At 40.8% G+C, this 16,184-nt stretch overlaps 2 protein-coding genes across 2 annotated transcripts in view; both read left to right on the top strand.

Annotated features, from left to right (window-relative positions):
- The first annotated feature begins 1,127 nt into the window (after nucleotides 1-1,127).
- Nucleotides 1,128-9,681, top strand: LOC128354255 (NLR family CARD domain-containing protein 3-like). The gene is made up of 9 exons (XM_053314514.1): nucleotides 1,128-1,260; nucleotides 4,121-4,225; nucleotides 4,652-4,730; nucleotides 4,892-5,120; nucleotides 5,258-7,040; nucleotides 7,143-7,316; nucleotides 7,628-7,801; nucleotides 8,120-8,166; nucleotides 8,289-9,681. Exons 1-9 carry the CDS (start codon nucleotides 1,172-1,174, stop codon nucleotides 8,894-8,896), a joined length of 3,288 nt encoding a protein of 1,095 aa, XP_053170489.1. The 5' UTR covers nucleotides 1,128-1,171; the 3' UTR covers nucleotides 8,897-9,681.
- A 469-nt stretch (nucleotides 9,682-10,150) lies between these two features.
- Nucleotides 10,151-16,184, top strand: part of fbxo3 (F-box protein 3) — a 10,308-nt gene continuing 4,274 nt past the window's right edge. Inside the window, exons 1-7 of the mRNA XM_053314524.1 lie at nucleotides 10,151-10,243; nucleotides 10,738-10,827; nucleotides 12,752-12,915; nucleotides 13,438-13,552; nucleotides 13,645-13,849; nucleotides 14,909-14,954; nucleotides 15,120-15,204. Coding sequence (XP_053170499.1) covers nucleotides 10,152-10,243; nucleotides 10,738-10,827; nucleotides 12,752-12,915; nucleotides 13,438-13,552; nucleotides 13,645-13,849; nucleotides 14,909-14,954; nucleotides 15,120-15,204 — 797 coding nt within the window. The 5' untranslated portion in view covers nucleotide 10,151. The remainder of the gene's footprint in view (nucleotides 10,244-10,737; nucleotides 10,828-12,751; nucleotides 12,916-13,437; nucleotides 13,553-13,644; nucleotides 13,850-14,908; nucleotides 14,955-15,119; nucleotides 15,205-16,184) is intronic.

The following is a 16,184-nucleotide window of genomic DNA, read 5'->3' as shown; positions in this document are numbered from 1 at the left end:
CAGAAATCAGCAGTTTGATTGTTGCTGTGTAAATAACGCTGTAACATTTCCGCTGTTGAGTTCATGGTCAGGTCTTCACAGCACAGGTAAGGTAAGGCCATTCCCTCATGTTCATTACGAGTTGTTGTTTTTCATTTGTTTAAAAAAGGCTTCTTTAGGCCTATTTCATTATTATAACTGGGGGATCATCATACCCGTTTCACCGTTACATGTTTTTAATCTCTTTTTCACGAGCAAGGAACACATCACCAACGAGATACGTTTTAACAGATTTATTGACAGAATTTGAATGAATTGTGTAGACTATTCTTGATGCGGTGTGGGGAGGTCGGACGAAGGATCCGCCGCTGCGCCCGGGCAGTGACGAACCCCTAGGAACCTGTGAGAGAGGAGAGAAGAACAGAAGAGAGGGCGGGGGGGGGGGGGGGGGGGGGAACTCGAAAGCGAGCGTGAACGAGGGGGAAGCTGTTAGGTCTGTTTATATAGGAGCCGGAATGGTCCTATACTTGGTGTGTGTTCCCGCTCCTGAAACTGCGCTTATCAAGCTTCTATTGTTACTATACTTCCTCCACAGCTCAACAGGTAAACACCAAGAGGAAACCTACTGCAATAAATAACTTAACTGTCAGATTTAATGTGCACCAAGCTGAATATGAATGTAACTGCAGCTTTGAGGAGAAACTATTGTGTTAGGGGATTTTCCATCATTATTATGCACTGGATCAGACGAGGCTTTGAGGTCATCGCAAGGCTTCACCAACTCTTGGTTTACACACTGTCTCTGTAGGAAGTAGTAGTCGGCAGTGAGTCTGCTCATTTTGGGCAAACAGGAGGCTTTCTGATAGTGTTGCTATAGCAGCCAAGGTCAGATATGTGTTTGTTTGTTAAAGGTAACTGGAGTCCGAGGTTTGATAAAGTGTTGGATGTAGGACAAAGGTCCAGAGTGCCATCTAAGTCATGTTTTGTCTTTATACCAGTAGAATATATTCTGTATATTGTAGATGTGTTGGATCTGCCCATATTAAGGCATGACTCATTATGTGTTAATATCTGTGTGGTTTAAAGTCCTGGAGGACAGAAACTTCATCATGTACTGATCATTCATTCACTTCTCCTTGATCAAGTAAATCCATCCACATTGTGTGACTGATGTGGATGTGACTTCAGCAGCATGGATCAGAGTGAGGACAGAGAGGAGGGAGTCCCTCCCTCTAAAAGCTCTCTGTGTGGGGAACATGACAGCCAGACCAAAGCTCAGAGGTGAGATGAGGATCTCTAACTGTCCATCACTGTTCTCCACCATCATTATTCACACTCAAAGCTCTGTGTGTGTTGTGTAGAGGAAGCCCAGAGCTGGAAAGGCCAAACTTTGCTGAACCTGAACCTGAAGCTGAACCTGAACCTGAACCCAGCTGTATGTCACTCAAGAGCGACCGGTCAGTGGAGGATATTATTGACTTTAAACAACAGCATTCCTCTGATCAAAAGTAAGTTGTTATCAGTATTAAAATTGGCACAATATAATCTCAAATCTGAATCAGGATAAACATTTATCAGTTGAATTATTTGATATTTGATCATGTGATGATATTTCTGGTAATGTTGGTAATTACATCATTTCAGTCATTTTAGGTTCTTTATTGTTACATCTCATTACAGAAGTATAAAAGAGTAAAAATAGTAGCTTTCAGCTCTTCAATAATGCAGTCAGGAAAAAAGAAATATATAAATAATAAAAACAATAGTAATAGATACAATAATATAAAATAAAGAGTGTGAAACATGAGTGTACAAGTGTGGTTTGCATGTCTTGTTTTTTCTATTTAATCTGTATCAAAAATTCTGCTGAATATTTGAGCTTTATTAAAATGATGAGTGATGTTTTTCTACCAGGATCCATCAGAGACCAGATTCTCCTGGACCTGAACCTGAACCTGAACCCAGCTGTGTGTCCTTCAAGAGCGACCGGTCAATGGATGGTGTTATTGAATTCAAACAAAGACACTCATCTGATCAAATGTAAGTTCCTCACAGTTAAAATACGGACAATATGAGCTCAAATCTTAAACAGGGTAAACAGTTGTCAGTTAAATCATTTGATATTTTGTTGTTAATTCTGATAATGTTGGTAATTACATAATTTCAGTGTTTTCAGGGTTATTTTATGGCACAGAACTCAAATATAATCCTTGTTATTGAAGTTCTCCAAAGAAACATTTTGGCACTCTGACCTCAGGAAGTCTTCTGATGTTTCACTTCCAGCAGTGAACTGAATTTACTTTCAGATGACTTTTCTTCTCATGTTGTTGTCAGTGGGTGTAGAGGACTGCTTGTCCTCAGCATCAGAACCAGAGCTGCAGTTTGAAGCTTTCACTATGTGCCAACGATGCATAGAAAATACAGAAAAACATCAAAACACATGTTAATTATAATATAAAAATATAAATAAACACTAAAATATAAAGCTGAGTGCAGAGATATTGCATTATAAATAACATGGATGAAGTGAATGTAAATTATATATTATGGATTATTGCTCTTAACTATTTAGTCATATTGCACTAGAGTGTACAACTATGACTGAATGTAAATACTAATACAGTTCACAAGAATAATAAATAGCAGTATTAAATGTGATACTGCACAATATTAAGTATTATTCACATGGTATTGCACATGAATAAATAGCAGTGTGAGATGAATGGCAGTGATTATTCAGCTTCAACCCTCCAGGTTCTGCACACTACACTGAATACAGCTCTACTCATACAGTTAATCATGTTTAAGGTTAACAGTGAATTCATATAAAATTAAAGCTGCAAGCAGCGATGAACGGGCCCTCGCCCCCCCATGCAGCGGCGCAGTTGGAGGGCGCACACATAGACATCTTCATACACAGGCTTTTATTTGACGTCGCATGAAGTGGTGAAATATCACTTCCTGTGTTCACTATGTGGAGCTAGAAAACAGCAACAAAGACATCACATCCTGTAAATTTCATATAAATCGGATAATGTTTGTCATATGAGGCTGACTTCCTGTGTCCAGTAGGTGGCGCTGTGTATATGACACAGTATTGATGCATAGCTGTGTTCAGCGCGGGACCCTCTACATGCATGATGAATTTAGTGTAGATGGGACAATGTCTGTAGGAGTTATAACGACTTCCTGCTTCATGGAGAAGCATCGAAATTGTCTGCACAGCCACGCCCAACAGGAAGAAGTCATAAAACAGATTCTGATAACTGGTCTTATGTCTTAGCTGAGTCAATTTCAGGTGTAAGTAATTAAGATTATGGGAGTAATTAGTGAAAGAATGAAGCAAGTGACTTCCTATTGCCAGTAGGTGGCGCTATGACTGTCACTAAATATGAGACTGTACATGTGTTCAGACCAGGACACTGAACAAACATATGAAATTTGGAAAAGCTCAGACCATGTGGAGTCAAGTTATGAGGGTTTTAAATTTCATGGCGAGACATCGAAATTCGCCGCATCACCACGGCAACCAGGAATAACAGGGGAAAAAGCTTTTGATAACTTTTCATCTCCAATGTCTCAAGATGACTGTGTGAATTTGAAGTGGATGGGAAGAAATCTCTAGGACTAGTTTGTTCAAATATGATGCCAAATTCGGCATTAAGATCAATAATTTGATTCAAAATGGCCGACTTCCTGTTGGTGTTAGGGTATGTGTCCAAGAGACTTTTTGGTGCGTCTTGACATGATGAACATGTGTACCGAGTTTCGTTTCTCTATGTCAATCTGTGGCGAGGGGCTCGATTTTATTGATTTTACAGGTGGCGCTAGAGAGCCATTTTGCCACGCCCATTTATGCAAACCATAAAATATCAAATTTTTCACCAGGTCTGGCTTGCATGCAAACTTTGGTGAGTTTTGGGGCACGTTTAGGGGGGCAAAAAGGCCGTCATCGTGACAGAAAAAAAAAAAGAAGAAGAAGAATCTTGACAGATACAATAGGACTTTGCACTGGTCAGCGCTCGGGCCCTAACTACTTGGATACTACTGTGTTGTGTACAGTAGGTGTATTAAATCACTGACAGATTTAGTGTCAGTGTGTTCTGGGTGCTGAGCAGAATTTATCTTGTGTTTCTATCAGGAGGAAGCTGGACCAACCTGAACCGAGCTGTGTGTCTATGAAGAGTGATCGGTCTAAGAATCATCCTTTTAACTTCAAAGATGGACGCCACCCTGATGATCACAGGTGAGGATTTCAAACTGATAATGAAAATAAAATGATGCTTCATGATCACATTCTTATCAAGTGTCCCGTTTTCAAACCTTTACTGACTCAGACAAAATCCTCTGATCAATGTTCACACTCACATCCAACCATTAACACAGAGAACTAGCCAATAAAACAAGTCTCATACAACCACACACTGGCTCTAGCTGAGTTGGGTTGGTGAGATCTGTTGAGACTAAACCAAACAGACTCTGAGCTGAAAGCTACAAACAGACCGAGCTGTTGATTCTCAGTGGGATCAGCAGGACTAGTAAAGCTTCACCACTACAGGGAGTCATCTGATTCTCTGTTCACATCCAAATATCACTTGATAGACCTTTATCTTGTGTTAGTCTCTGTGTGGACAGACATAATGTGAGCTCATTCTTCATGATTCCTCCACAGAGTGGACCAGGAGAGCTCAGAGGTTCTCAGTGGTCAGTCTGCCCAGCAGCATCAAAAACACCTGGACTCCATATTTATGGTCTGTACATGTACAACAACAACTTTTACATCTATTGTGTTCACAATCATCTCCATGCTGCACTTTGTAGACCAGTGGATTGTCAGTGTGTCCAACATGGATCTGATGTTTGCTTCATGATGTTAGTTTGATTGTGTCATTCATATATTATTCTGTTCCAGCTGCTGGAGGAGAACATCGTCACTCTTGTGAAGAACGAGCTGAAGAAGATGCAGAAGCTTCTGAGTCTAGATGACCCAGAATGCTTTGAGAGTCAGAGGGAGGATGAGGAGGTGTTGGACAGTGAGGAGGAAGAGCAGAGGAGGAAGAGCAGAGAGGCATTTCTTAAGATCACGCTGCACTGCCTGAGGAGAATGAAGCAGGAGGAGCTGGCTGACCGTCTGCTGAGCAGTAAGAGGATTTCTATAAAGATTTAACATGATGGATAAATGAGACATTTACTGATGTCTTAAGAGATGGAGGAAAATATGGTCATATACTGTAGGTATTCAAATTGGTCTTGTGTGGTCTTTCAGAAACCATTCCAGTTGGACGTAAATTCAAGTCTAACCTGCAGAAGAAGTTTGAGTGTATATTTAATGGGATCGCTAAAGCGGGAAACCCAACCCTTCTGAATCAGATCTACACGCCGCTCTACATCACAGAGGGAGGGACTGCAGAAGTCAATGGTGAACATGAGGTCAGACAGATTGAAACAGCATCCAGGAAACCAGTCAGACCAGAAACAACTATCAGACAAGAAGACATCTTTAAAGTCTCACCTGGAAGAGATGAACCAATCAGAACAGTGATGACAAAGGGAGTGGCTGGCATTGGGAAAACAGTCTTAACACAGAAGTTCACTCTGGACTGGGCTGAAGACAAAGCCAATCAGGACATAGACTTCACATTTCCATTCACTTTCAGAGAGCTGAATGTGCTGAAAGAGAAAAAGTACAGCTTGGTGGAACTTGTTCATCACTTCTTTACTGAAACCAAAGAAGCAGGAATCTGCAGGTTTGAAGAGTTCCAGGTTGTGTTCATCTTCGACGGTCTGGATGAGTGTCGACTTCCTCTGGACTTCCACAACACTGAGATCCTGACTGATGTTACAGAGTCCACCTCAGTTGATGTGCTGCTGACAAACCTCATCAGGGGGAAACTGCTTCCTTCTGCTCGCCTCTGGATAACCACACGACCTGCAGCAGCCAATCAGATCCCTCCTGAGTGTGTCGGCATGGTGACAGAGGTCAGAGGGTTCACTGACCCACAGAAGAAGAAGTACTTCAAGAAGAGTTTCAAAGATAAGCAGCAGGCCAGAAACATCATCTCCCACATCAAGACATCACGAAGCCTCCACATCATGTGCCACATCCCAGTCTTCTGCTGGATCACTGCTACAGTTCTGGAGGATGTGTTGAAAAGCAGAGAGGGAGGAGAGCTGCCCAAGACCCTGACTGAGATGTACATCCACTTCCTGGTGGTTCAGGCTAAACTGAAGAACATCAAGTATGATGGAGGAGCTGAGACAGATCCACACTGGAGTCCAGAGAACAGGAAGATGATTGAGACTCTGGGAAAACTGGCTTTTGAGCAGCTGCAGAAAGGCAACCTGATCTTCTATGAATCAGACCTGACAGAGTGTGGCATCGATATCAGAGCAGCCTCGGTGTGCTCAGGAGTGTTCACACAGGTCTTTAAAGAGGAGAGAGGGCTGTACCAGGACAAGGTGTTCTGCTTCGTCCATCTGAGTGTTCAGGAGTTTCTGGCTGCTCTTCATGTCCATCTGACATTCATCAAGTCTGGAGTCAATCTGCTGGCAGAAGAACAAACAACATCCCAGAAGTCTGAAACTAAACAAGAATCTGCAGAGACACATTTCTACCAGAGTGCTGTGGACGAGGCCTTAAAGAGTCCAAATGGACACCTGGACTTGTTCCTCCGCTTCCTCCTGGGTCTTTCACTGCAGACCAATCAGACTCTCCTACGAGGTCTGCTGACACAGACAGGAAGTAGCTTGCAGACCAATCAGGAAACGGTCGAGTACATCAAGAAGAAGATCAGTGAGAATGTGTCTGCAGAGAGAAGCATCAATCTGTTCCACTGTCTGAATGAACTGAATGATTGTTCTCTAGTGCAGGAGATCCAACAGTACCTGAGATCAGGAAGAGTCTCCACAGATGAACTGTCTCCTGCTCAGTGGTCAGCTCTGGTCTTCATCTTACTGTCATCAGAAAACGATCTGGACGTGTTTGACCTGAAGAAATACTCTGCTTCAGAGGAGGCTCTTCTGAGGCTACTGCCAGTGGTCAAAGCCTCCAACAAAGCTCTGTAAGTACACAGATAACCGTCATTATTTAATTACTTTGCTATCTTTACTCAACAATGTATAAAAATAAAGGACTCCTACTTTTTTTCTTATCGTCTCCACAGGCTGAGTGGCTGCAACCTCTCAGAGAGAAGCTGTGAAGCTCTGTCCTCAGTTCTCAGCTCCCAGTCCTCTAGTCTGAGACATCTGGACCTGAGTAACAACAACCTGCAGGATTCAGGACTGAAGCAGCTTTCTACTGGACTGAAGAGTTCACACTGCACACTGAAAACTCTCAGGTCAGGATTAATTGACCTGGTCAACCAATAATAATTTAAATCCTGATTTATGTTAATTGATAAATATAAAATGTCTGCAAATATTTTTTTGCGTTTATGATTTTCAAACCAGTTTGTTTGCCCTAACCTTATCTCTTGTTTAAATCTGGAATATCTGAGAGGACATATACATTTTTTCTTAAATTTAACCATTAATTCATAGAGTTCAGACAAATGATAACCTAGAGCTAATTATTTGAGATATTATACATTTATTTTAGCATTTGTCTGCACAAACAGTCAGTCTGACATGTTGTTTTGTGCGTTTGCAGCCTGTCAGGATGTCTGATCACAGAGAAAGGCTGTGTTTCTCTGGCCTCAGCTCTGCGGTGCAACCCCTCCCATCTGAGAGTGCTGGACCTGAGATACAATCATCCAGGAGACTCAGGAGAGAAGATCCTGTCTGCTGGACTGGAGGATCCACACTGGAGACTGGACACTCTCAGGTATGGACAGACAATGTGTGATAGAGGAGGAAGAGCTTGAAACATTTTCTCTGTCAGAGCTGATCACAGATCTCAACTGAATCTTTGACTTTTTCTTTTTACTAACTGAAGTTTCCTGTAAATGTTGAAAGTTAAACCTGATTAGATTCAATCAGGGTTTCAGAAGGATTGGGATAGTGGATTCAGATTGGATCAAAGTGTATGAAAGCCCAACCCCACATTAGAAGAGAATAATAAAACAGTAGACTAGAGCCATGTAACGTCCATGTTAGCATGCTGAAAGAGAACGTGCTGCTCTGACCCCCCTCCTCCTTTCAGCCTGCAGCCTGCTGGAGTTCGATGGTTGACACCAGGTCTGAGGAAGTGTAAGTGTGTTTTTCATTTCATTCATCAAACTGTGACATCACTCATTCACATCCTACTGAGGATGAAGATCAGATGATAGATCAATAACTGCAGCTGTATTGTGTCTCGTTCTCTCCATCAGATTTCTGTGAACTCAAACTGGATCCAAGCACGATGAACAGAAACCTCAAACTGTCTGACAACAACAGGAAGGTGACAGAGGTGTTAATTAATCAGTCATATCCTGATCATCCAGACAGATTTGACTACTGGCCTCAGCTGCTGTGTGGAAATGAACTTCCTGCTCGCTGTTACTGGGAGGTCGAGTGGAGAGGAGATGTTGACATATCAGTGAGTTACAGAGGAATCGGGAGGAAAGGAAAAAGTAATGAATGCAGGTTTGGATTGAATGATCAGTCCTGGAGTCTGTACTGCTGTGATAATGGTTACTCTGTTTGGCACAATAACAGGGAAACTGTCATCTCCTCCTCCTCCTCCTCTGTTTCTAACAGAGTAGCAGTGTATGTGGACTGTCCTGCTGGCACTCTGTCCTTCTACAGAGTCTCCTCTGACACACTGATCCACCTCCACACCTTCAACACCACATTCACTGAGCCTCTGTATGCTGGGTTTGGGCCCTGGTTTGGGTACAAGTCCAGGTTGAGGTACACTTTACTTCAGGGTGTCAGTAAGCTCTTGACATCTTCCTCAGTGTCTCTGTGCTCAGAGGGAGAGTCTGCTACTACTTAGAGAAACATTGCTGCTTACCTGCCTGGTATTCCAGAAAGCAGTTTGAACAAACTCTGAGCCTGATCCTGAACTCTGAGTTGATGAATCCTGAGATGAGAAACTCCTGAATGAATGAGAAAATGAAACAATCTGTCTGGTTCTGTCAGAGGGAGATAAACTCAGGGTTTGTTGAAGAAAACTTGCCAATAAGCAGGTTGGGTTCACACTGTGGGTTGACCTGAGTTTCCCTCATCTCAGGGTGAACAAACTCAGAGATTTCACAACAAAAACCAACGAAAACCACCCAGATAGTTCAGTCTGTACAGGATCACACACTGATGATGTTATTTGGTAACATCTGGATCTCTCATTGGTTATAAATGTGTAAACCAAACATGGTTTCCAAGTGATGGACAGTTTGTTTGAAAAATCAACCAAGTCGTTGTTGTCATTTTGCATTAATACTCAGAATATAAAATGATTGTGAATAACCAGTAATAGTATTTGTTTCCTGTGACATGCTACTGCTGCTATGTACTCTCAATTACACTTGAAATGATGAATGAGTGTTTTTTTCTATTTACTCATCAGTAATTATGTCTAAGTTTTCTAACTGAAATCATAGAGATCCTTCTGATATTGTCTGATCATGTTTTTAGTTGTAGTTCCTCACTGTGACCACTGGATGGCAGTAAATACCACTATCATAACAGTTTAATAATGTATGTGTTTACATTTGTAGTGTCATCATCAGACTGAATATTAGTCGTAAAACAATGAAGTAAATGTGTCATGATGTCACTGTTTCTATCTTATGTTTTTGTTTTATTTTGTAATTATCTGATAAAATGCACTGTATAACGTTTGCTTTGAAAAGTTATGTTTAAATAAAGTTTAACATTACCATTTAAATATTGTTCATCGGCTTATCAAACCAAACCACGAGAATAGTCGAGGTGTCAAGTTTTAAACCCCATATTAGCAAGGTCTACTTTTACTGTAATACTGCATACTACATCACTATAATACTGCAGTACTTTCACTTTAATACTGCATACTACATCACTATAATACTGCAGTACTTTTACTGTAATACTGCATACTACATCACTATAATACTGCAATACTTTTACTGTAATATCTAAAGTACCTCCACCGAGTCAGTGTTTTTATCTGCTGTTCCTCTGCAGGCCAGCAGGGGGCAGTAACGTGTTTATAACTTGGTCTCCAGCTGACATTAAACCAACAGAAGAAGAAGAAGTGTTGCTGGCTAACAATGGCAGCTCTGCAGGAGTTACAGATGGATCTGCTTCCTTCAGACCCGCTGCTGCACATTTTATCCTTTCTGGACTTCAGAGACTTGATCCAGTAAGTATCAGCGAGCAGAGGCCTGTGTGCGGAGAGGACACCTGATATATAAACATGTAAAATAACCTTAATGTTAGCTGTCATGTAGCTCTGAGCTAACAGTTAGCCGCATGCTAACAGCTGATAAGGTTGTTTACGTTTGTTCAGGCGGATGTTTGGTTTATAAAAAGGTTCAAATGTGCAAATATACGGTTTTATTTGATAGTTTCTGGACGTTTAGTTGCTTATAAAATGACTAAATGGATAAACTGCTTATGAAAACTGTCTGTATATCAAATAATTGATTACACTCATTATTATTATTACGAGTATTATAAGTAGCGTCGGTTAATTTATTGATTGGTTGTTTGGTCCATGAAATGTCAGGAAATGATGAAACATGTGAGTCGTTGTTTTCCAAAGTGTAAAGATATTCAGTTTATTGTCACAGAGCAGAAAATAATCCCATTTAAGAATCTGTCTGTTGTAAATGAATGTAATGTCTCTGTGTGCAGCTGCAGTTATGTCAGCAGGAGGTTGAATGAGTTGTCCAAACACAATCCGCTGTGGAAATCCCACTGCTCCAAACACTGGCTGCTGACAGAGTGAGTACCAATATCACCAATATCACCAATATCACCTATAATACCAATATCACCAGTATCACCAATAATACCAATATCACCAATAATACCAGTATCACCAATAACACCAATATCACCAATAACACCAATATCACCAATAATACCAATATCACCTACAATACCAATATCACCAGTATCACCAATAATACCAGTATCACCTACAATACCAATATCACCAGTATCACCAATAATACCAGTATCACCTACAATACCAATATCACCAGTATCACCAATAATACCAGTATCACCTACAATACCAATATCACCAGTATCACCAATAATACCAGTATCACCAATAACACCAATATCACCAATAATACCAGTATCACCAATATCACCAATAATACCAATACCATCAATAATACCAATAATACCAATATCACCAATAATTCCAATAATACCAATAACACCAATAATACCAATACCATCAATATCACCAATATAACCAATATCACCAATACCACCAATATCACCAATAATACCAATATCACCAATAATACCAATATTACCAATAATACCAATATCACCATTATCATCATTAATACCAATACCATCAATATCACCAATATCACCAATAATACCAATAATACCAATATAACCAATATTACCAATAATACCAATATCACCATTATCATCATTAATACCAATACCATCAATATCACCAATATCACCAATAATACCAATAATACCAATATCATCAATATCACCAATATCACCAATAATACCAATAATAACATTATCACCAATAATACCAATATCAATAATACCAATAATACCAATATCACCAATAATACCAATGTCACCAATATCATTAATACAAATATCACCAAAATCACCAATAATACCAATGTCACTAATATCACCAATAATATCAATATCATCAATATCACCAATATCACCAATAATACCAATATCATTAATACCAATATTACCAATATCACCAATATTACAATAATACCAATATAACCAATATCACCATTATCACCAATAATACTAATACATGTTGTCTGTTTTAATCTATTTAATTTAATCCATTTTGAGAGAATATATTACAGGATTATGGCAAAAATGTCTAAGTGGTGTAACCATAAAAATGTAAAACTTTGCTTAAAAACAGTAAATAGTCATGATATTTGGCATGATCTTACATCCTTCCTTCCTTCCTTCCTTCCTTCCTTCCTTCCTTCCTTCCTACCTAACACCATATCAACTAGTTTGGCATGATCAAGCTAATGGAATACTATTGTTCTAAATATTACATTTAACCTGGAGAATCATTCTTTTGTGGTTACACCATTTGACATTTTTCATTTCTGATCCATATACAGTCAGATACATGTAGTGCTCAGATAAACCAATGCAATGTTGAATTACTAAGATTGTGTGTGTGTGTGTGTGTGTGTGTTTCTGTCTGTGTGTGTGTGTGTGTTTCTGTCTGTGTGTGTGTGTGTGTGTGTGTGTGTGTGTGTTACTGTGTGTGTGTGTTACTGTCTGTCTGTGTGTGTGTGTGTGTATAAATGTTACTGTGTGTGTGTGTGTGTGTTACTGTCTGTCTGTGCGTGTGTGTGTGTGTGTGTTACTGTCTGTCTGTGTGTGTGTGTGTGTGTGTGTGTGTGTGTATAAATGTTACTGTGTCTGTGTGTGTATGTTACTGTCTGTGTGTGTGTGTGTGTGTGTTACTGTGTGTGTATATATATATATGTGTGTGTGTGTGTGTTACTGTGTGTGTATATATATATATGTGTGTGTGTGTGTGTTACTGTGTGTGTGTGTGTGTATGTTACTGTGTGTGTGTGTGTGTGTGTTACTGTGTTACTGTGTGTGTGTGTGTGTGTGTTACTGTGTGTGTGTGTGTGTGTGTGTGCGTGTGCGTGTGCGTGTGCAGTGCGGAGCGGCTGCAGAGCGGTGTGTCCTGGTTCTGTCTCTTTAAGCAGTCCTACAGAGACCTGGGTCGGTACATCCAGTACTACCCGGTCCTGAAGAGATCCTGGGAGCAGCTGAAGAGCTTCCTGCAGCAGCGCTGTCCTCGCATGATCGCATCACTCAAAGGTGTGTGTGTATGTTACTGTGTGTGTGTGTGTGTGTGTGTGTGTACGAGCAGTGAAAGGTTTCATTTAAAGGGAAACGTTCACAATTCTTTACAACTCTTTCCTTCTTTCATTCTTTTCCTTCCTTCCTTCCTTCCTATCTTCTTTTCCTTCCCTCTTTCCTTCCTATCTTCTTTTCCTTCCTTCCTCCTTTCCTTCCCTTTTCCTTCCTATCTTCTTTTCCTTCCTTCCTCCTTTCCTTCCCTTTTTCCTTCCTATCTTCTTTTCCTTCCTTCCATCTTTCCTTCCTGTCTTATTTTCCTTCTTTCCTTCCTTCGTTCTTGCCTTCTTTTCCTTCCTTCCTTCCTTCCTTCCTACCTTCCTTTCCTTCTTTTCCTTCCTTTCCTTCTTTTCTTTCCTTCATTCCATCTTTCCTTCCTTCCTTCTGTCCTTCCTTCCTTCCTTCCTTAAAACTCCTTAAAATCAACTTCCTGCAGGAGAGACGTTGTGTTTTAATGACAGGTGTGTTTGATTCTCGTTTCAGAGGGAGCCACAGAGGTGGAGCTTAACGACATCGAGGCTCAGATCGGCTGCAGACTTCCAGACGACTATCGCTGCTCGTACCGAATCCACAACGGACAGAAGCTGGTGATCCCCGGGTCAGTACCGGCACCGGCACCGGCCTGATGGAGTCGCCATGACGACGCTCACATCCTGTCTCACCCCCACCTGTCTGTCTGTGTCCCCTCAGATTGATGGGCAGCATGTCTCTGTCCAATCACTACCGGTCGGAGGTGCTGCTGGACGTGGAGACGGCGGCCGGCGGTTTCCAGCAGAGGAAAGGAATGAGGCGCTGTCTGCCGCTCACCTTCTGCTTCCACACCGGACTCAGCCAGTACATGGCTCTGCAGCCGGCAGAGGGCCGCAGGATGTACGAGAGCTTCTACCCCTGTCCCGTACGTACGCTTTTCACAATAAGAGCACCTTCCTTCCTTCTACCACTGTCCTGTACGTACACTTTTCACAATAAGAGCACCTTCCTTCCTTCTACCCCTGTCCTGTACGTACGCCTGTCCTTTCACAATAAGACAACCTTCCTTTCTTCTTCTACCCGTCCTGTACGTACGCCTGTCCTTTCACAATAAGACAACCTTCCGTTCTTCTTCTACCCGTCCTGTACGTACGCCTGTCCTTTCACAATAAGAGCACCTTCCATCCTTCTTCTACCCCTGTCCTTTAGGCACCCCTGTCCTTTAGGCACCCCTGTCCTGTACATACACCTGTCCTTTCACAATAAGAGCATCTTCCTTCCTTCCTTCTTCTATCCCTGTGCTGTACATACAGCTGTCCTTTCGCAATAAGAGCACCTCCTTCCTTCTACCACTGTCCTGTACGTACACTTTTCACAATAAGAGCACCTTCCTTCCTTCTACCACTGTCCTGTACGTACACTTTTCACAATAAGAGCACCTTCCTTCCTTCTACCCCTGTCCTGTACGTACGCTTTTCACAATAAGAGCACCTTCCTTCCTTCTACCACTGTCCTGTATGTACGCTTTTCACAATAAGAGCACCTTCCTTCCTTCTACCACTGTCCTGTATGTACGCTTTTCACAATAAGAGCACCATCCTTCCTTCCTTCTTCTATCCCTGTGCTGTACGTACGGCTGTTCTTTCACAATAAGACAACCCCTGTCCCCTTTGTACGCCTGTCCTTTCACAATAAGAGCACCATCCTTCTTTCTACCCCTGTCCTGTATGTACGCCTGTCCTTTCACAATAAGACAACCCCCGTCCTGTACTTACGCCTGTCCTTTCACAATAAGAGCACCCCTGTCCTGTATGTACGCCTGTCCTTTCACAATAAGAGCACCCCTGTCCTGTACGCATGCCTGTCCTTTCACAATAAGACAACCTCTGTCCTGTACGTAAGCCTGTCCTTTCACAATAAGAGCACCCCTGTCCTGTGATGGAGTGGTTCATGTTGGTTTCTCTTCCTGTTTGTCGTGTTTCAGGATCAGACGGCTCAGGATCCTTCAGCCATCGACATGTTCATCACAGGTTGGTTCCTTTTATCTCTCCTCTTTTCATTCTTCATTCACACTTCTTCATCTTTAAATTAAATAAATAATAAATAAATAAATAAATAATAAATAAATAATAAATAAATAAATAATAAATACTACTAAAATAAAATGTTTAATATTGTAACTGTGTGTGTTTCAGGTTCCTGTTTCTTAGAATGGTTCACGACTTACGTCCAGAACGTCGTGACGGGAGAGTTCCCCATCATCAGAGACCAGATCTATAGGTAACCGATCAATACTATTGATCTATAGGTGACTGATCAATACTATTGATCTATAGGTAACCGATCAATACTATTGATCTATAGGTAACCGATCAATACTGTTGATCTATAGGTAACCGATCAATACTATTGATCTATAGGTAACCGATCAATACTATTGATCTATAGGTAACCGATCAATACTATTGATCTATAGGTAACCGATCAATACTATTGATCTATAGGGAACTGATCACCTCTATTGATCTATAGGTAACCGATCAATACTATTGATCTATAGGGAACTGATCACTACTATTGATCTATAGGTAACTGATCTATAGGTAACTGATCAATACTATTGATCTATAGGTAACTGATCTATAGGTAACTGATCAATACTGTTGATCTATAGGTAACTGATCAATACTATTGATCTATGGGTAACTGATCACTTCTATTGATCTATAGGGAACTGATCACTTCTATTGATCTATAGGGAACTGATCACTTCTATTAATCTATAGGGAACCGATCACTTCTATTGATCTATAGGTAACTGATCACTTCTATTGATCTATAGGTAACTGATCACTTCTATTGATCTATAGGGAACTGATCACTTCTATTGATCTATAGGTAACCGATCACTTCTATTGATCTATAGGTAACTGATCTATAGGTAACTGATCAATACTATTATCTATAGGGAACCGATCACTTTTATTGATCTATAGGTAACTGATCACTTCTATTGATCTATAGGTAACTGATCACTTCTATTGATCTATAGGTAACTGATCTATAGGGAACTGATCACTTCTATTCATCTATAGGGAACTGATCACTTTTATTGATCTATAGGGAACTGATCACTTCTATTCATCTATAGGGAACTGATCACTACTATTGATCTAAAGGGAACTGATCACTACTATTGATCTAAAGGGAACTGATCACTTCTATTGATCTATAGGGAACTGATCACTTCTATTGATCTA

Source organism: Scomber japonicus, chromosome 24 (genome assembly GCF_027409825.1).
Source record: "Scomber japonicus isolate fScoJap1 chromosome 24, fScoJap1.pri, whole genome shotgun sequence".
In the NCBI taxonomy this organism is placed as follows: Eukaryota; Metazoa; Chordata; class Actinopteri; order Scombriformes; family Scombridae; genus Scomber; species Scomber japonicus.
Note: the sequence above shows the minus strand (reverse complement) of the source record. Positions and strands in the feature narration are given on the sequence as shown.

Coding starts and splice junctions, on each gene's coding strand:
- LOC128354255 (XM_053314514.1), top strand. CDS start 1,172: ATGGATCAGAGTGAGGACAGAGAGGAGGGAGTCCCTCCCTCTAAAAGC. Junction 1,261..4,120: donor AGCCAGACCAAAGCTCAGAG/GTGAGATGAGGA, acceptor TGTTTCTATCAG/GAGGAAGCTGGACCAACCTG. Junction 4,731..4,891: donor ACCTGGACTCCATATTTATG/GTCTGTACATGT, acceptor ATTCTGTTCCAG/CTGCTGGAGGAGAACATCGT.